Below are 21,647 nucleotides of genomic sequence, written 5' to 3' on the forward strand. Positions count from 1 at the left end.
AAATGCAACAGAGCGTCAGATTTATCGGACTACTCGAGACAATTGTGTCGCAAGGTGTGTTCTTCACAAAAGTTTTCATCGTATCCGGACAGCGAGATTGCTTCGTTTTCTGCGCGGAGAGATACGGCCGATGACATGCGCTGGCCTTGCTTGCGATTCATTTGCCGCGGTGCAACATGTCCGCGGCGCTGGTCACGTCACCTCACAAAAATATTTCTGATATCGAGCAGTATGCAAGTCGAATTTACATTATTGAAATACGAATAACATTTTGTCTTACCAATTGTTATTGCCAAGTCTTCCTTCGATGTCCTCCCGATCATCATGAACGCGGGGAATCTCATCGCCTGCTTCCTCTGCTTGTCCTGCTTCGGACTCAAACTGGTAAGGCCGTATTCCATTTCCAGTTGCCTGAACTTCACCTCCCACGACTACGTTATCCGACAATTCTCCATCTGATTCAGACCAAAATCCTTCATTTCTCTCACACTCACTGTCGCTTCCAGCCAAATCAAAGTCCATGTCATCTATGTTTCAAAACGAAATGTTTGATTTTTTTTAAAGCAGAAATGAACGAAGCGATTGAGTCGACGAATCGAATGTGGAAACACACAGGAAGCCAATAGAATCACGTAGACCACCAACCCGAGAAATTTGCGTGCAGCCTTTATCGTTCTGAATGATGACGTCATGAAGCCCCTTTCAGTGGATTTCGGCAGATTTTTAGGGGCGTTCCCGAAGACGGTTGTTTTTTTTATTTTACATTTTACAGAACGAGTATTGTGAAAAAACATTGTCAGATCTGCAATCATGATGAAAAATTCCTATAGGACACAGATATATATATATATATATATATATATATATATATATATATATATATATATATATATATATATATATATATATACAGTCATTCGCCGTTTATCGCGGGGGTTATGTTCCAAATGCAGTTACGTGACCGCGAGAAGTGAAAATCCGCGATGAATGAACGCCTCCCCCAAGATGCCTATTTTTTTAGAAACACGATTGGGTTTGATTTATATCGAGTGCATAATAAACGCTGGGCGGTGTATAAACACGATTGGGTTTTATTTATAGTGAGTGAATATTAAACGCTGGGCGGTGTGTAAACACGATTCGGTTTGACTTCTATCGAGTGAATATAAACCTTCCTCTGGCGCTTCGGTTCCTTGCCAGAAGCCTAAGAAGGTGCAGGGCGTTTGGGCGGCATCATGGAGCTTTACTTGGAGAAAAAACGGAGAAAATATTCGAAGTTCACAAGTGAAACTTTGTCTCGTGCGTTGTGTGACTGGTCGAGCGCCATGCGTCATAATTTATTGCTTAAATAATTTATATTTTATATATAATTACCGCGATGTACCGGGGGAATCCACAGAAAAAAATAGTTAGGTTCCAAGGGAAAAACCGCGATGAAGCGGGGGCGCGATAGGTGAACCGCGATATAGCGGGGGATTACTGTATATATCTTCTTCTTCTCTCGGCTGCTCCCGTTCGGGGTCGCCACAGCGGATCATCCGTATGATCCGCATAGTTATTTGGCACATGTTTTACGCCGGATGCCCTTCCTGATGCAACCCGAGCCGCCTCTTACGAGACAGGGATATGGTACACCTATTTTAACCGGGGTATACACCGGCCCAGTATACTGGTACTCATTTCGCGAACCTCCGAAGGATAACAGGCTGAGTCAACCCCCTGGTGTATTAATTCAGTGGCCCAACGGGGCTGGAACTCAGGACATTTTGGATCCCAAGCCGTTGCCCTAACCACTGCGCCAACACCAGGCTCCGATTACTGTATATATATATATATACAGTGGGGAGAACAAGTATTTGATACACTGCCGATTTTGCAGGTTTTCCCACTTACAATGAACGTTGAGGTCTGTAAATTTTATCAGAGGTACACTTCAACTGTGAAAGACGGAATCTAAAATAAAAATCTTGAAAATCACATTGTATGATTTTTAAATAATTAATTTGCATTTTATTGCATGAAATAAGTGTTTGATCACCTCCCAACCAGTAAGAATTCCGGCTCTCACACACCTGTTAGTTTCGTCTTTAAGAAGCCCTCCCATTCTCCACTCATTACCTGTATTAACTGCACCTGTTTGAACTTGTTATCTGCATAAAAGTCAGCTGTCCACACTCAATCAATCAGACTCCAAACTCTCCACAATGGGCAAGACCAGACAGCTGTCTAAGGACATCAGGGACAAAATTATAGACTTGCACAAGGCTGGGAAGGGCTACAGGACAATAGGCAAGCAGCTTGGTGAGAAGGCAACAACTGTTGGCGCAATTATGAGAAAATGGAAGAAGTTCAAGATAACAGTCAATCTCCCGCGGTCTGGGGCTCCATGCAAGATCTTACCTCGTGGAGCCTCAATGATCATGAGAAAGGTGAGGGATCAGCCCAGAACGACACGGCAGGACCTGGTCAATGACCTGAAGAGAGCTGGGACCACAGTATCAAAGAAAACCAAAAGTAACACACTACGCCGTCATGGAGTAAAATCCTGCAGCGCACGCAAGGTCCCTCTGCTCAAGCCAGCGCATGTCCAGGCCTGTCTGAAGTTTGCCAATGATCATCTGGATGATCCAGAGGAGGAATGGGAGAAGGTCATGTGGTCTGATGAGACCAAAATTGTGCTTTTTGGTTTAAACTCCACTCGCCATGTTTGGAGGAAGAAGAAGGATGAGTGCAACCCCAAAAACACCATCCCAACCGTGAAGCATGGAGGTGGAAACATCATTCTTTGGGGATACTTTTCTGCAAAGGGGACAGGACGACTGCACCGTATTGATGGGAGGATGGATGGGGCCATGTATCGCGAGATCTTGGCCAACAACCTCCTTCCCTCAACAAGAGCATTGAAGATGGGGCGTCGCTGGGTCTTCCAGCATGACAACGACCCGAAACACACAGCCAGAGAAACTAAGGAGTGGCTCTGTAAGAAGCATCTCAAGGTCCTGGAGTGGCCTAGCCAGTCTCCAGACCTGAACCCATTAGAAAATCTTTGGAGGGAGCTGAAAGTCTGTGTTGCCCAGTGACAGCCCCGAAACCTGACGGATCTGGAGAAGATCTGTATGGAGGAGTGGGCCAAAATCCCTGCTCTAGTATGTGCAAACCTGGTTAAGAAATGCAGGAAACTCTGATCTCTGTAATTGCAAACAAAGGTTTCTGTACCAAATATTAAGTTCCGTTTTTCTGATGTATCAAACACTTATTTCATGCAATAAAATGCAAATTAATTAATTAAAAATCATACAATGTGATTTTCAGGATTTTTGTTTTAGATTCCGTCTTTCACAGTTGAAGTGTACCTATGATAAAAATTACAGACCTCTACGTGCTTTGTAAGTGGGAAAACCTGCCAAATCAGCAGTGTATCAAATACTTGTTCTCCCCACTGTATATATATATATATATATATATATATATATATATATATATATATATATATATATATATATATATATATATATATATATATATATATATGCAATTTCAGTCGTTTTGGGTGTCATGGGACCTTAAAGTGTTACCACATGAGGGATGGTGCGGTGATAATTAGCTTCGGGAGTGAGAATAAGTTACCCCGTTTGTGATTGCCCTCTGTGGTTTTCACGATTTTTTTTGGTATTTCAAGCCAGGCAGTCAAGCTGGGAAACGTGTCCCTGAAACCACAACAAACAGGAGAAGCCCCGCCTTCCGGGGTAAGGGGGCGAGCAGGCCACGTCCCGGAGGCGGAGGATATAGAGCAGACAGGGCAGATTGCATGGGAGGTTCCTACTGCATCGGATGGGAGAGATCTGTGTGATCGAGGTCGAGGGCAGGCAAGCTTGCGGACGTGTGGATTGTGGAACACTTCCTTCTGGACAGAACGGGAGATTGGCAGAGCACACACACGAGGTCGGTGTAAGGAACAGGAGCACACACATGAGGTCGGTGTAAGGAACAGGAGCACACACATGAGGTCGGTGGTGGCACCTTTGGAGAGAGGAAGGCGAGCACATTTTGAGCCTTCGTGTGGAAAGCTGCTTGTGGATTTCCTGACAAACGTCTGCCCTGCCAAGAGAACTGACGGTGCCATTTGCACGAGTGTGCACTTGCTGGTGGAAGCGCTCCCCATTCCAAGTTTCACAACGACCAGTTCTGGGCCAAGCTGAGAACCAGTATCCTTAAAAAAACAAAATGAAAAGATATTCCCCCCTTTTTCTTTTCATCTTTTCTTTTCATTTGGATAAACCCCCTTGTACTGTCCTGGAGCTGTGCTCCTGTGCCATGCTCCTCCGCTCGTCCGCCATGCCCTTCAAGCATGTATTTCAAATCCCTGTCGATCAACATGTCCGCTTCCTCTTAAGAAGATACCGATCCGCCGTCCCGGGTAGCTGAAGGTTTTAACCGCCAGTCACCACAATTTGGGTCAGGCGGTTAACCTGAGCCAGCAACCCCCGTGACATTTGATGATCAGGAGTGTGGAATACGAATCCCCATGATAGTCGGCGGGCAGGTGAAGAATCACTCAAAATAAAGATTAAAACACACACACAAACACGGACACACACACACACACACACACACACACACACACACACACACACACACACACACACACACACACAAACATAAAACTTGAGACCCTTTTTAGTCCAAAGAGTTCCCTTCTGATGACAAATATGAGAATGAATTGACCACTCGTGCTGTTCTTGTGGTGCACCTGAAGTGGAGGGTGGAGGATCATTTCCGCTCAATGAGTGGTGATGCTGTGATGTACCTTGTCTGTGGAGTGGTGGAGGACCATTTCGGATCATCGAGTGGTCATGCTGTGATGCACCTTGTCTGTGGAGTGGTGGAGGACCACGGTCTGAGCGCTGCATCACCTGTATTACAGGATAAACACCAATTAGAAGATGTGTTCACTAAATGAAGATTTAAATCATGAACGACGAGAACGGCACTCAGGAGAACACACACCGATGCCAGGCTGAACACTTTACATTGTCTATCCAACCCACTGATGCGCTGGATCTGGATTCAGACATGAACCAAATTCTAATCGGCTTTTTCTTGCCACCGACCAAACTTATTGACCAAGTTTTGTCTTAACTCGTCCACAACGTTTTGTCTTAACTCGTCCACAGCGGTTTGAGATATCAAGCTGCACATCGTTTTGGCCTTATTTCTCAATGGTGAAGAATCTCAGAAAAAAAACGTTTAAATTATCGTATCCTGATCTTCCCCAGAGTCTCATCAATTCGTCCTTTTTTCACTCAACCTGTCCAGCAAGGTTTGTCTGAATCAGTCCACAACTTTTTCAGATATCCTGCACACAAAGAGACGAACAGACAGAAAGAGGTGAAAACAGAACCTCCTTCACCTTTGGTGGCGAAGGTAACTATAAAAGTACCTGAACACAAAGATACAAAACAGGTATGCAAGTACCTGGACATGTTGCTGATTCTGGACTTGTTCCCTGCGAACCCGCTCTTCTTGCTGTTGTTGGTTCTCTGCCATGAGAAGATGTGGCTGGAGGTTTTGCTGTTTCTGAAGTAACCCAAACTCCTGTTTAACCTCATGTTCAGAAGCCACCGCATGCAAGGGCACTGGTGGAAACAGGTCACATGATATTCATGAACATCAAGGCAGATCAAAGATTCAACAAAATTATGACATTCCATCGGATGATCATGACCCGACATGGTATGGTACCTTCATCCCAAGGTATGCTGCTTCCATATCAAGTCCAATAACTAAGTGTGACAAATTAAACAAAAACATTCTGGCTTGCCTATAACCGGTTACAACATGACAAATTGAAAAAGGGAAGAGCACAAGAAAATAAGTGAAGCATTGTTTAGAGAAGAACTTTGCTTGGGATAAAAACACAAAAACATAACCCTTGTAAAATTATCGAAATAATAGTACATTTGGTGAAAAAGGTAACAATGTAAATATTGTTCCAGTTGTGGGGGGAGATGGAAGAATTTAATAGTAAGTTTCGCAATGTGTACAGTTGCTTGATCCGTGGACGAGTAAAAAGCAACTCGATGTAACTAAGTTAGGGAATCTGTGAGCTTCAAGGTCCCATGACACTCAAAACTTTCTGGTTATTTAAATATTAACTTGACCTTCCTCGTGAAGAAATCACCCATGTTTCTTTTTCAAAATCAAAAATGGGATAACTGGACCAATATTTCGAACATTTCTAGTACTTTTCACAACTTCCTTTGCCCCGCCCCTCAAAAAAGTTGACTTCAGCGAACCGCAGGTCACGTGACCGTTCACGTCATCTCCAAAACGCGACTCGCACAGAGTTGATTGATTAGATGTCGCGCTCCGTATAAAGTACGTACAAATGCATTGTGCACATGTGTTTGCCATCTCACTGATCGCCTTAATTCCTGTGATTGTTTCGCGAAAGTTGTTCAGAGTTTTCGCCTTACTTTCAAAAATGCCTGCAAGATGTATCGTAGCAGGATGCAGCAATACAACCAGAGACGATGTAAGCCTTCATGTATTCCCGAAAGATGAGAATCTTCGGAGAATATGGACATCTAAAGTGAAGCAGACGAGGGGAAACTGGAAAGGCCCCAGCGACACAAGCGTCATTTGCAGCGCCCACTTCGAAGACAGTGACCGAGATCAGGGCTCTATTCGCTGTTCAGTTTGAAGAAGTTGAGGAGGCTTAAACCTGATGCAGTACCCATCATCAAAAGCAATGTCGTTCGCCATGCCGAGAAAAAAAGGGGTGTGAGGACAACTGCTGAGAAGCGGAAGAAAATAAGGGTAAGTCATTTCTAAGTCCAATATCATAGCAGCAGCCCAAATGGCCAGGCCCCAGCGCACGTTACCGTCCGTGGCTACTGGCGCAGAATACGTCATCATGATATGGTCCTGTCGCGGATGCGTGGGTTGTATTACGGGATCGGAGATATTGTTGTTTATCGCCACAACGATGGCACGCTATGCCACTGGCACTGAGGACGAAACCGAAGTCTTAGACCTTATTAAAAGTTTGACATTTGAGGTAATTTTTGTTAGAGATTTATCAAAGAATAATAGAGAAACAAATCCTCAGTCTAGGTCTAGAAAATTAAAATCTCGAAAGATCAAGATCGATATGTTTTCATTTTATCAATTTTGACATTAAATGTGTACGTTACCCAAGATATGCCTCCATTCAAACGTCTGGGATCACCTACGTCGGTGCCCGTGGCCGAGGTGGATGTTGGAAATGCCTATTTCCGAGCTCAGAAGTTTGTCAAACTCGGGTTTGGAAATGGCACAATACACGTTTTTGAAACTTACGCTTTCCGATGCTTGATGATATTTGTTCAATTAATTCCTCTAACAAGTCGAAATGTCGAATTTTACCATCGTCTTTCATGATTTGGCACTCAGTGTCACCGCCATATTGAAAATGCGTGTGTGAGCTTGGTACGGTGCATGTGCATTAGTTTATTCATGCTTTCTTGAAAGAGTAGACTTGTGAATAGAACAGTGAATAGAATGCTTACTTGTCAACTCTGGAGTCTTGAGTAGTCCGAAAAATTCGTCGTCCGCCCGACTCGTCTGATAAATCTAATGTGCTGTCGCTTTCTTTTATTATTCTCTTTTCTTCATTGTTTTCTACTGGCGCTACATGACGACAGTCGGAATAAAATAAATAAAAATGCAACAGAACGTCATATTTATCGCACGACTCGAGACAATTGTGTCGCAAGGTGTGTTCTGCACAAAAGTTTTCATCGTATCCGGACAGCGAGATTGCTTCGTTTTATGCGAGGAGAGATACGGCCGATGACATGCGCTGGCCTTGCTTGCGATTCATTTGCCGCGGTGCAACATGTCTGCAGCGCTGGTCACGTCACGTCACAAAAATATTTCTGATATCGAGCAGTATGCAAGTCGAATTTACATTATTGAAATACGAATAACATTTTGTCTTACCAATTGTTATTGCCAAGTCTTCCTTCGATGTCCTCCCGATCATCATGAACGCGGGGAATCTCATCGCCTGTTTCCTCTGGTTGTCCTGCTTCGGGCTCAAACTGGTAAGGCCGTATTCCATTTCCAGTTGCCTGAACTTCACCTCCCACGACTACGTTGTCCGACAATTCTCCATCTGATTCAGACCAAAATCCTTCATTTCTCTCACACTCACTGTCGCTTCCAGCCAAATCAAAGTCCATGTCATCCATTATTGAAAACCAAATGTTTGATTTTTTTAAAGCAGAAATGAACGAAGCGATTGAGTCGACGAATCGAATGTGGAAACACACAGGAAGCCAATAGAATCACGCAGACCACCAACCCGAGAAATTTGCGTGCAGCCTTTGTTGTTCTGAAGATGACGTCATGTGGGTAACGCCCCTTTCAGTAGATTTCGGCAAATTTTTAGGGGCGTTCCCGAAGAGGGTTGTTTTTTTTATTTTTCATTTTACAAAACGAGTATTGTGAAAAAAACATTGTCAGATCTGAAATCACGATGAAAAATTCCAATAGGACACATATATATATATATATATATATATATATATATATATATATATATATATATATATATATATTTGTACAGTCGTCCCCCGTTTATCGCGGGGGTCATGTTCCAAATACAGTTACGTGACCACGAGAAGTGAAAATCCGCGATGAATGGACGCCTCCCCAAAAATGCCTATTTTTTTTCTAAACACGATTGGGTTTGATTTATAACAAGTGAATATTAAACGCTGGGCGGTGTATAAACACGATTCGGTTTGATTTATATCAAGTGAATATAAACCTTCCTCTGGCGCTTCGGTTCCTTGCCAGAAGCCTTAGAAGGTGCTGGGCGTTTGGGCGGCATCATGGGGCTTTACTTGGAGAAAAAACGTAGAAAATATTCGAAGTTCACAAGCGAAACTTTGTCTCGTGCGTTGTGTGACTGGTCGAGCGCCATGCGTAATAATTTATTGCTTAAATAATTTATATTTTATATATTATTACCGCGATGTACCGGGGGAATCCACAGAAAAAAATAGTTAGGTTCCAAGGGAAAAACCGCGATGAAGCGGGGGCGCGATAGGTGAACCGCGATATAGCGGTGGAATCCACAGAAAAAAATAGTTAGGTTCCAAGGGAAAAACCGCGATGAAGCGGGGGCGCGATAGGTGAACCGCGATATAGCGGGGGATTACTGCATATATCTTCTACTTCTTCTTCTTCTTTCGGCTGCTCCCGTTCGGGGTCGCCACAGCGGATCACCCGTATGATCCACATCGTGATTTGGCACGTTTTCGCCGGATGCCCTTCCTGACGCAACCCGAGTCGCCTCTTACGACACAGGGATATAGTACACCTATTTTAACCTGGGTATACACCGGCCCAGTACACTGGTACTCATTTCGCCGACCTCGGAAGGATGACAGGCTGAGTGAACCCCCTGGTGTATTAATTCAGTGGCCCAACGGGGCTTGAACTCAGGACCTTTTGGATCCCAAGCCGTTGCCCTAACCACTGCGCCAACACCAGGCTCCGATTACTGTATGTATATATATATATATATATATATATATATATATATATATATATATATATATATATATAAATATATATATATATATGCAATTTCAGTCCTTTTGGGTGTCATGGGACCTTAAAGTGTTACCACATGAGGGATGGTGCGGTGTTAATTAGCTTCGGGAGTGAGAATAAGTTCCCCCGTTTGTGATTGCCCTCTGTGGTTTTCACGATTTTTTTTTGTGTTTCAAGCCAGGCAGTCAAGCTGGGAAACGTGTCCCTGAAACCACAACAAACAGGAGAAGCCCCGCCTTCCGGGGTAAGGGGGCGAGCAGGCCACGTCCCAGAGGCGGAGGATATAGAGCAGACAGGGCAGATTGCATGGGAGGTTCCTACTGCATCGGATGGGAGAGATCTGTGTGATCGAGGTCGAGGGCAGGCAGGCTTGCGGACGTGTGGATTGTGGAACGCTTCCTTCTGGACAGAACGGGAGATCGGCAGAGCACACACACGAGGTCGGTGTAAGGAACAGGAGCACACACACGAGGTCGGTGTAAGGAACAGGAGCACACACACGACGTCGGTGTAAGGCAGGTGGCACCTTTGGAGAGAGGAAGGCGAGCACATTTTGAGCCTTCGTGTGGAAAGCTGCTTGTGGATTGCCTGAAAAACGTCTGCCCTGCCAAGAGAAGTGATGGTGCCATTTGCACGAGTGTGCACGTGCTGGTGGAAGCGCTCCCCATTACAAGTTTAACAAGGACCAGTTCTGGGCCAAGCTGAGAATCAGTATCCTTAAAAAAAACAAAATGAAAAGATATTCCCCCCTTTTTCTTTTCATCTTTTCTTTTCATTTGGATAAACCCCCTTGTACTGTCCTGGTGCTGTGCTCCTGTGCCATGCTCCTCCGCTCGTCCGCCATGCCCTTCAAGCATGTATTTCAAATCCCTGTCGATCAACATGTCCGCTTCCTCTTAAGAAGGTACCGATCCGCCGTCCCCGGTCGCTGGAGGTTTTCACCGCCAGTCACCACAATTTGGGTCAGGCGGTTAACCTGAGCCAGCAACCCCCGTGACATTTGATGATCAGGAGTGTGGAATGCGAATCCCCATGATACTCGACGGGCAGGTGAAGAATCACTCAAAATCAAGATTAAAACACACACACAAACACGGACACACACACACACACACACACACACACACACACACACACACACACACACACACACACACACACACACATAAAACTTGAGACCCTTTTTAGTCCAAAGAGTTCCCTTCTGATGACCAATATGAGAATGAATTGACCACTGGTGCTGTTCTTGTGGTGCACCTGAAGTGGAGGGTGGAGGATCATTTCCGCTCAATGAGTGGTGATGCTGTGATGTACCTTGTCTGTGGAGTGGTGGAGGACCATTTCGGATCATTGAGTGGTCATGCTGTGATGCACCTTGTCTGTAGAGTGGTGGAGGACCACGGTTTGAGGGCTGCATCACCTGTATTACAGGATAAACACCAATTAGAAGATGTGTTCACGAAATGAAGATTTAAATCATGAACGACGAGAACGGCACTCAGGAGAACACACACCTATGCCAGTCTGAACACTTTACATTGTCTATCCAACCCACTGATGCGCTGGATCTGGATTCAGACATGAACCAAATTCTAATCGGCTTTTTCTTGCCACCGACCAAACTTATTGACCAAGTTTTGTCTTAACTCGTCCACAACGTTTTGTCTTAACTCGTCCACAACGGTTTGAGATATCAAGCTGCACATCGTTTTGGCCTTATTTCTCAATGGTGAAGAATCTCAGAAAAAAACGTTTAAATTATCGTATCCTGATCTTCCCCAGAGTCTCATCAATTCGTCCTTTTTTCACTCAACCTGTCCAGCAAGGTTTGTCTGAATCAGTCCACAACTTTTTCAGATATCCTGCACACAAAGAGACGAACAGACAGAAAGAGGTGAAAACAGAACCTCCTTCACCTTTGGTGGCGAAGGTAACTATAAAAGTACCTGAACACAAAGATACAAAACAGGTATGCAAGTACCTGGACATGTTGCTGATTCTGGACTTGTTCCCTGCGAACCCGCTCTTCTTGCTGTTGTTGGTTCTCTGCCATGAGAAGATGTGGCTGGAGGTTTTGCTGTTTCTGTAGCAACCCAAACTCCTGTTTAACCTCATGTTCAGAAGCCACCGCATGCAAGGGCACTGGTGGAAACAGGTCACATGATATTCATGAACATCAAGGCAGATCAAAGATTCAACAAAATTATGACATTCCATCGGATGATCATGACCCGACATGGTATGGTACCTTCATCCCAAGGTATGCTGCTTCCATATCAAGTCCAATAACTAAGTGTGACAAATTAAACAAAAACATTCTGGCTTGCCTATAACCGGTTACAACATGGCAAATTGAAAAAGGGAAGAGCACAAGAAAATAAGTGAAGCATTGTTTAGAGAAGAACTTGGCTTGGGATAAAAACACAAAAACATTACCCTTGTAAAATTATCGAAATAATAGTACATTTGGTGAAAAAGGTAACAATGTAAATATTGTTCCAGTTGTGGGGGGAGATGGAAGAATTTAATAGTAAGTTTCGCATTGTGTACAGTTGCTTGATCCGTGGACGAGTAGAAAGCAACTCGATGTAACTAAGTTAGGGAATCTGTGAGCATTAAAAGTCCCATGACACTCAAAACTTTCTGGTTATTTAAATATTAACTTGACCTTCCTCGTGAAGAAATCACCCATGTTTCTTTTTCAAAATCAAAAATGGGATAATTGGACCAATATTTCGAACATTTCTAGTGCTTTTCACAACTTCCTTTGCCCCGCCCCTCAAAAAAGTTGACTTCAGCGAACCGCAGGTCACGTGACCGTTCACGTCATCTCCAAAACGCGTCTCGCACAGAGTTGATTGATTAGATGTCGCGCTCCGTATAAAGTACGTACAAATGCATTGTGCACATGTGTTTGCCATCTCACTGATCGCCTTAATTCCTGTGATTGTTTCGCGAAAGTTGTTCAGAGTTTTCGCCTTACTTTCAAAAATGCCTGCAAGATGTAGCAGGATGCAGCAATACAACCAGAGACGATGTAAGCCTTCATGTATTCCCGAAAGATGAGAATCTTCGGAGAATATGGACATCTAAAGTGAAGCAGACGAGGGGAAACTGGAAAGGCCCCAGCGACACAAGCGTCATTTGCAGCGCCCACTTCGAAGACAGTGACCGAGATCAGGGCTCTATTCGCTGTTCAGTTTGAAGAAGTTGAGGAGGCTGAAACCTGATGCAGTACCCATCATCAAAAGCAATGTCGTTCGCCATGCCGAGAAAAAAGGGGTGTGAGGACAACTGCTGAGAAGCGGAAGAAAATAAGGGTAAGTCAGTTCTCAGTCCAATATCATACCAGCAGCCCAAATGGCCAGGCCCCAGCGCACGTTACCGTCCGTGGCTACTGGCGCAGAATACGTCATCATGATATGGTCCTGTCGCGGATGCGTGGGTTGTATTGCGGGATCGGAGATATTGTTGTTTATCGCCACAACGATGGCACGCTATGCCACTGGCACTAATTACTAAGCCGAAGTCTAAGACCTCATTAAAAGTTCGACATTTTAGGTAATTTTAGCTATAGATTCATCAAAGGATAATTGAGAAACAAATCCTCAGTCAAGGTCCAGAAAATTAAAATCTCGAAAGATCAAGATCGATATGTTTTCATTTTATCACTTTTGACATTAAATGTTCACGTTCCCCAAGATATGCCTCCATTCAAACGTCTGGTATCACCTACGTCGGTGCCCGAGGCCGAGGTGGATGTTGGAAATGCCTATTTCCGAGCCAAGAAGTTTGTCAACCTCGGGTTTGGAAATGGCACAATACACGTTTTTGAAACTCTTTCCGATGCTTGATGTTATTTGTTCAATTAATTCCTCTAACAAGTCGAAATGTCGAATTTTACCATCGTCTTTCACGATTTGGCACTCAGTGTCACCGCCTTATTGAAAATGAGTGTGTGCGCTTGGTACGGTGCATGTGCATTAGTTTATTCATGCTTCCTTGAAAAAGTGGACTAGTGAATAGAACAGTGAATAGAATACTGACTTGTCAACTCTGGAGTCTTGACTCGTCCGATAAATCCGTCGTTGTCCGACTAGTCTGATAAATCTGACGTGCTGTGGCTTTCTTTTATTATTCTCTTTTCTTCATTGTTTTCTACTGGCGCAACATGACGACAGTCGGAATAAAATAAATAAAAATGCAACAGAACGTCATATTTAACGCACTAATCGAGACAATTGTGTCGCAAGGTGTGTTCTTCACAAAAGTTTTCATCGTATCCGGACAGCGAGATTGCTTCGTTTTCTGCGCGGAGAGATACGGCCGATGACATGCGCTGGCCTTGCTTGCGATTCATTTTCCGCGGTGCAACATGTCCGCAGCGCTGGTCACGTTACCTCAAAAAAATATTTCTGATGTCGAGCAGTATGCAAGTCGAATTTACATCATTGAATTACGAATAAGATTTTGTCTAACCAGTTGTTATTGCCATGTCTTCCTTCGATGTCCTCCCGATCATCATGAACGCCGAGAATTTCATCGCCAGTTTCCTCTGCTTGTCCTGCTTCGGGCTCGAACTGATAAGGCCGTATTCCATTTCCAGTTGCCTGAACTTCACCTCCCGCGACTACGTTATCCGACAATTCTTCATCTGATTCAGACTAAAATCCTTCATTTCTCTCACACTCAATGTCGCTACCAGACAAATCAAAGTCCATGTCATCCATTATTCAAAACCATGTTTGATTTTTTTTAAAGCAGAAATGAACGAAGCGATTGAGTCGACCAATCGAATGTGGAAACACACAGGAAGCCAATAGAATCACGTAGACCACCAACCCGAGTAATTTGCGTGCAGCCTTTGTCGTTCTGGAGATGACGTCATGTGGGTTACGCCCCTTTCAGTAGATTTCGGCAGATTTTTAGGGGCGTTCCCGAAGAGGGTTGTTTTTTTTATTTTACATTTTACAGAACGACTATTGTGAAAAAAACATTATCAGATCTGAAATCACGATAAAAAATTCCGATGGGACATATATATATATATATTCAATTTCAGTCCTTTTGGGTGTCAGGGGACCTTAAAGTGTTACCACATGAGGGATGGTGCGGTGTTAATTAGCTTCGGGAGTGAGAATAAGTTCCCCAGGTTGTGATTGCCCTCTGTGGTTTTCACGATTTTTTGTATTTCAAGCCAGGCAGTCAAGCTGGGAAACGTGTCCCAGAAACCACAACAATCAGGAGAAGCCCCGCCTTCCTGGGTTTGGGGGCGAGCAGGCCACGTCCCGGAGGCGGAGTATATAGAGCAGACAGGGCAAATTGCGTGGGACCCTTTTTATAAAACTTGAGACCCTTTTTAGTCCAAAGAGTTCGCTTCTTTTGACCAATATGAGAATGAATTGACCACTGGTGCTGTTCTTGTGGTGGACCTGAAGTGGAGCGTGGAGGATCATTTCCGCTCAATGAGTGGTGATGCTCTGATGTACCTTGTCTGTGGAGTGGTGGAGGACCATTTCGGATCATTGAGTGGTGATGCTGTGATGCACCTTGTCTGTAGAGTGGTGGAGGACCACGGTCTGAGCGCTGCATCACCTGTATTACAGGATAAACAACAATTAGAAGATGTGTTCACGAAATGAAGATTTAAATCATGAACGACGAGAACGGCACTCAGGAGAACACACACCGATGCCAGGCTGAACACTTTACATTGTCTATCCAACCCACTGATGCGCTGGATCTGGATTCAGACATGAACCAAATTCTAATCGGCTTTTTCTTGCCACCGACAGAACTTCTCCACCAAGTTTTGTCTTAACTCGTCCACAACGTTTTGTCTTAACTCGTCCACAACGGTTTGAGATATGAAGCTGCACATCGTTTTTGCCTTATTTCTCAATGGTGAAGAATCTCTGAAAAAACATTTAAATTCTCGTCTCCTGATCTTCCTAGAGTCTCATCAATTCGTCCTTTTTTCACTCAACCTGTCCACCAAGGTTTGTCTGAATCCGTCCACAACTTTTTCAGATATCCTGCACACAAAGAGACGAACAGACAGAAAGAGGTGAAAACAGAACCTCCTTCACCTTCGGTGGCGAAGGTAACTACAAAAGTACCTGAACACCAAGATACAAAACAGGTATGGAAGTACCTGGACATGTTGCTGATTCTGGACTTGTTCCCTGCGAACCCGCTCTTCTTGCTGTTGTTGGTTCTCTGCCATGAGAAGATGTGGCTGGAGGTTTTGCTGTTTCTGAAGCAACCCAAACTCCTGTTTAACCTCATGTTCAGAAGCCACCGCATGCAAGGGTACTGGTGAAAACAGGTCACATGATATTCATTAACATCAAGGCAGATCAAAGATTCAACAAAATTATGAAATTCCATCGGATGATCATGACCCGACATGGTATGGTACCTTCAGCCCAAGGTATGCTGCTTCCATATCAAGTCCAATTACGAAGTGTGACAAATTAAACAAAAACATTCTGGCTTGCCTATAACCGGTTTCAACATGGCAAATTGAAAAAGGGAAGAGCACAAGAAAATAAGTGAAGCATTGTTTAGAGAAGAACTTGGCTTGGGATAAAAACACAAAAACATAACCCTCGTAAAATTATCGAAATAATAGTACATTTGGTGAAAAAGGTAACAATGTAAATATTGTTCCAGTTGTGGGGGGAGATGGAAGAATTTAATAGTAAGTTTAGCAATGTGTACAGTTGCTTGATCCGTTGACGAGTAGAAAGCAACTCGATGTAACTAAGTTAGGGAATCTTTGAGCTTAAGTGTGACCACATGAGGGATGGTGTGGCGTTAATTAGCTTCGGGAGTGAGAATAAGTTCCCCAGTTTGTGATTGCCCTCTGTGGTTTCACGATGTTTTTTATATTTCAAGCCAGGCAGTAAATCTGGGACCTTGAGCGGACCTTGAGCGCCCAATGGAAATATGGTGGTGACAAATCGCAGAAAGAGCAGTGGGGGCTCAGGTCAGGCGGGGGAGCAGGTCAGGGCGAGACCGGAGAGGATTTCCTGACGGTTAACGATTTGAGACGGTATGTAGACAGAATGACCACTGACCTGCCTGTGGTAAGAGAGAGTGAGAGGCCCAAAGCCTCACCATGGGAGATACAGTGATCCTGATTGCCTTGGACTCCACAGCGTGAAGTCGAGTTAGGTGTGAGGCAGGAGCACCAGCCCAGAGGGGAGAGCAGTACTTCATCAGGCTGTGGATGAAAGCTTTGTTTGTGGTCAGGAGCTCAGGTGGGCTAAGAAAGGACTTTGCACGACGGAGGATTCCCAGTCGGCGACTGGCTTTGAATGCCACGTTTGAAAAGGTGGCTTTCCCAGGAAAGATCATGGCAGATAGTGATATCCAGAAGCTTGAAAGAAAGGACATCTTCCAGAGGATTGCTGAGAAAGTAGATGGGGGTTTTTCCAAATGGTCCTTTTGGAGAGACATAGTGAGAGTGTGAGATTTGTCAGGATTGAAAGACATGTTCCATGTGTTGGACCAGTTTGTGATTTTATCCAAATCTGCAGAGAGTGAAGAAGCTGCTGCTTGTGAGTCTGAGGGATGACAGATGGTTCAGCTGAGGGTGGAGTCATCAGCAAGGAGATGAAGGTTTTTTTTAAAGGATTTTCCATAAAGAGAGAAGGAGAATTTTCCGGAGAGTCGGAGAGATTAATCAGATCATTGATGAAAACCAGAAAAAGAACAGGGCCAAGAACGCTGCCTTGAGGAACTCCAGCCTGGACAGGAAGAGGAGAGAAGAGATAGCCATTTTGGGCAACACGTTGACTGCGACAGGAGAGGAAGTCTGCGAGCCGTGAGTGGAGATGTCCTTGGATACCATAGGAAGAGTTTACTGAGCAGGGCAGGGTGCCAGACCGTATTGAAAGCACGTGATATGTCTGGGGATGTAGCTCTGATTTCATGTCTGGCATTGAGTACCTCCATCCATTGTTGGGAGAGCAAAAGCAGCATATCCAGGGTAGAGTGACCTGGTCTGAATCCATATGGATGACCGAAAATCAAACCGTTGGAGAAGAGGAAAGATTTGATGTCGGAAGCCATGATGGATTCCATAACCTTGATGATGATCGGGAGAAGGCTGATTGGTCTGTAGTTGCAGGGATCTGTTTTTGCACCTTTTTTATGCAGAGCAGTAATGTTTGCTGATTTCCAAGCAGATGGCAGATGACATTGAGCAAATGAGTGGGTGAATCGAACAGAGAGAGGGTGAGCAACATCAGAGGAGCAGGTTTTTAGGACACGTGGGCTGATGCCGTCTGGATCGGTTGCAGAATCTGAGTCGAGGTTTGATGGCAAGCTTTCCACCTTGTCAGGAGAAAAGGACACAGAGTCCAGGAACAGCTGCTGGGTGCGATGGATTAGGTGGGTACAGAAAGCGACGGGTTTCGGACACAGGATTTCGATGCAACCACCAAATTTGGGCATTCAGCATCTGCGCCGATCTGAAGAATGGGCACAACCGTTAGGCGTGATGGAGGGACTATAGGTGGAGCTAGCGGCGAGTGGGTGGAGGAGGTAGAGTTGAGATCGAGTGGGCGGAGTTGCAGACAGGACCAGGTGGGTGGGTGGAGCCAGCTGCAAGTCGGTGAAGAAGAACAAGACGGCGTGCAGCAGGCGGAGTCAGGCGGGTGGGTGGAGTGACCGACGAGTGTGTGAAGAAGAAGACGGGGCAACAGGCGCTCGCGGAGAGTGATCCAAAGCCAGGCAAGGAAGATGAGGATGACCTCAACGACTACTACTGACGGCTTCGCGATCCATCATTTATAGGCCTTGAGATGCAGGGTGGGTCGAGGCCCGTAAACGAGGCGTCGTCACCCGAATCGGGTGCTCCTATTGAACCCCTGCCACCACACAACCCGACCGTCATGGCCGGAAGCGGCTTCTCTGGTGCATCCGGCGATACCTCGCCAAGCTGTGGAATCGTCTCGTTCCGAACCCCGTAACATGAATGTCCTTGCACCGAACTCCCGGGCCGTGCTCAGGCGACTGGCCGAGATCCGCGCCATGCCCGCTCAGGCACCCCTGGCGTACTGCGGTTGGCGCCGATCAATGCACTTGTCCCGTCTATAAGCCATGCGGCCCAAGCGATCTGGGCCGTACAGCATGCCTCTACTTGGTGGCAGCTGCTTCGATGCGGAGGTGCGGGAAGATGTCTGCCGTCCGTGGGAGACATTGGTAGCCGCGGTAGCAAGCGAGAATTGATTGTAAGACGCCGTTGTGAACCAGCACGCAGACCTGAACAAAGATGTGTGCCATGCGCGTCCCATACAATTTGATGGTAAGATGCCATTGTATTCAGTGTGCAGACCCGAATGAAGATGTGTGCTGTTCGTGCCCCGTACTGTGCAATGATAAATTATCACGGGGCTGCACGCAGGTCTCCCATTGTGCATGCGGTTGGTGTCTATCACAGTGGTGATCTTCACAGGCGGTTGCCTGCGAGATGCCGGCCCTGATCTGTCATGGAATGAAGGAAAGGATTGGATATAATTATTAGATGCAGAAATGGGTTGAAAAGAACGCGCTTGTGCGCCCCGTACAGCATTGGCGTTTATTGTTTGGCTCCACTATTCCCTTTGACGCCATATTCTCGCAGCGGAGCCGTCGTGTGGTTGAGGCTTCTTTAGGTCTCCACGAGGACGCATTCTTATAGTGAAGGGTGTGACTGCAGTTTTCATCGGCGGCCGCTGCTTGGATTTATTTCAGGAATAAGAGGAAAAAAGTTGGATTGAAGATAGAGATATAATCAGACCTAACTATGAGATCCACACAACGCACTTCGTCCCGTTTGACCCATTAGACACGAGGGAAAGGTCTAACTGTACGTATATTTATGAAATAACTGTCTGGGGACCACTGTATGATGGATGCCATTGCCTAGGAGGCATGCGGTTTCCAGAACCGCAACAATATTTTATGCCCCACTTCCTCCCCAATGAAGTACGTAATAGATAGATGCTTGTTTTGTCGTTCAATGGACGAGCACTCACGTTTTGTCAGGGTACACTCACTGCATGGTGTATATTATGGTTTATTGAATGAAATTTGCTCGTGATTCATATCCCATGAAGGTCCAGTTCATGAAACATGCGAACCACCTGCTCAATCCGTTTACCGTGCTGATGCTGCTGCCCAGAGACCAAGCACACTCCGACATAGCCACCAGCAATGTAACTTGATATCAAGGAACCTCCAATAAGATCAGACTGACCAATTGCTACCTGCAACCTAGGTAGGACTTTGTAATTTATTCAGGGTGCCGACGATAGCACGCCGACTCCACAAAAGACACTGTGGGATCTCGTCTTTAAAGTACGCCAACGGATGCAAGCAGACGGGACACCCGGTCTCGTGGCCAGCCAATGGATGGTGCACACATTGATACTAAGCCTTGCTTGTGAAGCACCAGGACGACAGCTTTAAAGCTGGGCCGAGATTCAATCCTGGACGAGATAGCTTGGAGATGAGGCCATCCTGCCAGCCCATCTGAAATGAGCTCCTCCACAAGGAATTTCAAGGCAAGGGGGAGACCATTAGACCCATTAATTGTGTGCAATGGTTGTCCACCGATGGCTGCGTCCCATGTTCTGTCCTTTTTAAATGCTGGGCGCCAAGCAAGGTTAAATGACTCAGTCAGGGTCATGTTCATCGCCATCATCGTGGATATTGATCTTTGTTGGGCCGTTTGCCCCATGATGATCATTTTCATGAGTGGGTTCCATAAGGGACATTTGTGTCGTTCACTGCGCCGAGTTGAAAATCAAAACTCAAGCGAAATCACGTCTGGCACGAGCGAGGCCCGCACAGGCATCCAGTTTCGCTTGGAAATTTGAGGGAGAGAATTAATTTTTTCAGAGGAGATTAAACGCGTGCTCGAAATGGCGGATGAGCTCGAAATGGCGGACGAGCTCGAAATGGCGGACGAGCTCGAAATGGCGGACGAGCTCGAAATGGCGGACGAGCTTGAAATGGCGGATGAGCTCGAAATGGCGGACGAGCACGAAATGGCGGATGAGCTCAAAATGGCGGATGAGCTCGAAATGGCGGACGAGCTCGAAATGGCAAACGAGCACGAAATGGCGGATGAGCTCGAAATAGCGGACGAGCACGCAATGGCGGATGAGCTCGAAAAGGCGGATGAGCTCAAAATGGCAATCGAGCACGACATGGCGGATGAGCTCGAAAAGGCAGATGAGCTCGAAATGGCGGACGAGTTCGAAATGGCGGACGAGCACGTAATGGCGGACGAGCTCGAAATGGCGGACGAGCACGTAATGGCGGACGAGCTCGAAATGGCGGACGAGCACGCAATGACGGACGATCACGCAATGGCGGACGAACACGAAATGGCGGACGAGCACGTAATGGCGGACGAGCTCAAAATGGCGGACGAGCACGCAATGACGGACGAGCACGCAATGGCGGACGAACACGAAATGGCGGACGAGCACGCAATGACGGACGAACACGAAATGGCGGACGAGCACACAATGGCGGACGAGCTCGAAACGGCGGACGAGCACGAAATGGCGGACGAGCACGAAATGGCGGACAAGCTCGAAATGGCAGTTCTGAGGGAAGGTCGTTCGTGTGAAGGAAACGAGTCGAGGGTCGAGTTGGTTGCTAAGCACAGGGTGAAAGTTTCCCCCATTCCGAGCGGGCCCCCACCGCCAAACTCCCCTCACGAAAGACAAAGCGATTTCCATGGGATCTTCACACAACAGTCGCAGATCGGCCTCGCAAAAGCCTCTCTCGCAAAAGAGAGGAGGTGAAGGCCGGGCTGGGAGAGAAGGTGAAGGAAGAGGAGGTGAAGGCTGAGGAAAAGGCCGGGCTGGGAGATGAGGTGAAGGCTGAGGAAAAGGTTGTGCTGGGAGAGGAGGTAAAGGGAGAGGAGGTGAAGGCTGAGGAAAAGGTTGTGCTGGGAGAGGAGGTAAAGGGAGAGGAGGTGAAGGCTGAGGAAAAGGTTGTGCTGGGAGAGGAGGTGAAGGGAGAGGAGGTGAAGG

At 46.0% G+C, this 21,647-nt stretch overlaps 1 protein-coding gene across 1 annotated transcript in view; it reads right to left on the reverse strand.

The window, feature by feature from the left end:
• The window catches only part of LOC147007922 (uncharacterized), a 197,282-nt gene that overhangs the window by 175,027 nt on the left and 608 nt on the right, over window positions 1-21,647 (reverse strand). The window contains exons 2-7 of the mRNA XM_085865988.1: window positions 15,761-15,921; window positions 15,039-15,201; window positions 11,588-11,748; window positions 10,921-11,026; window positions 5,476-5,636; window positions 4,808-4,913 (exon numbers count right to left, since the gene is read on the reverse strand). Of these exons, the coding sequence (XP_085722114.1) occupies window positions 4,808-4,913; window positions 5,476-5,636; window positions 10,921-11,026; window positions 11,588-11,748; window positions 15,039-15,201; window positions 15,761-15,832 (769 nt within the window). The 5' untranslated portion in view covers window positions 15,833-15,921. The remainder of the gene's footprint in view (window positions 1-4,807; window positions 4,914-5,475; window positions 5,637-10,920; window positions 11,027-11,587; window positions 11,749-15,038; window positions 15,202-15,760; window positions 15,922-21,647) is intronic.

Source organism: Eptatretus burgeri, chromosome 23 (assembly GCF_056783735.1).
Source record: "Eptatretus burgeri isolate ZD-2024b chromosome 23, Ebu_testis_v1, whole genome shotgun sequence".
Lineage (NCBI taxonomy): Eukaryota > Metazoa > Chordata > Myxini > Myxiniformes > Myxinidae > Eptatretus > Eptatretus burgeri.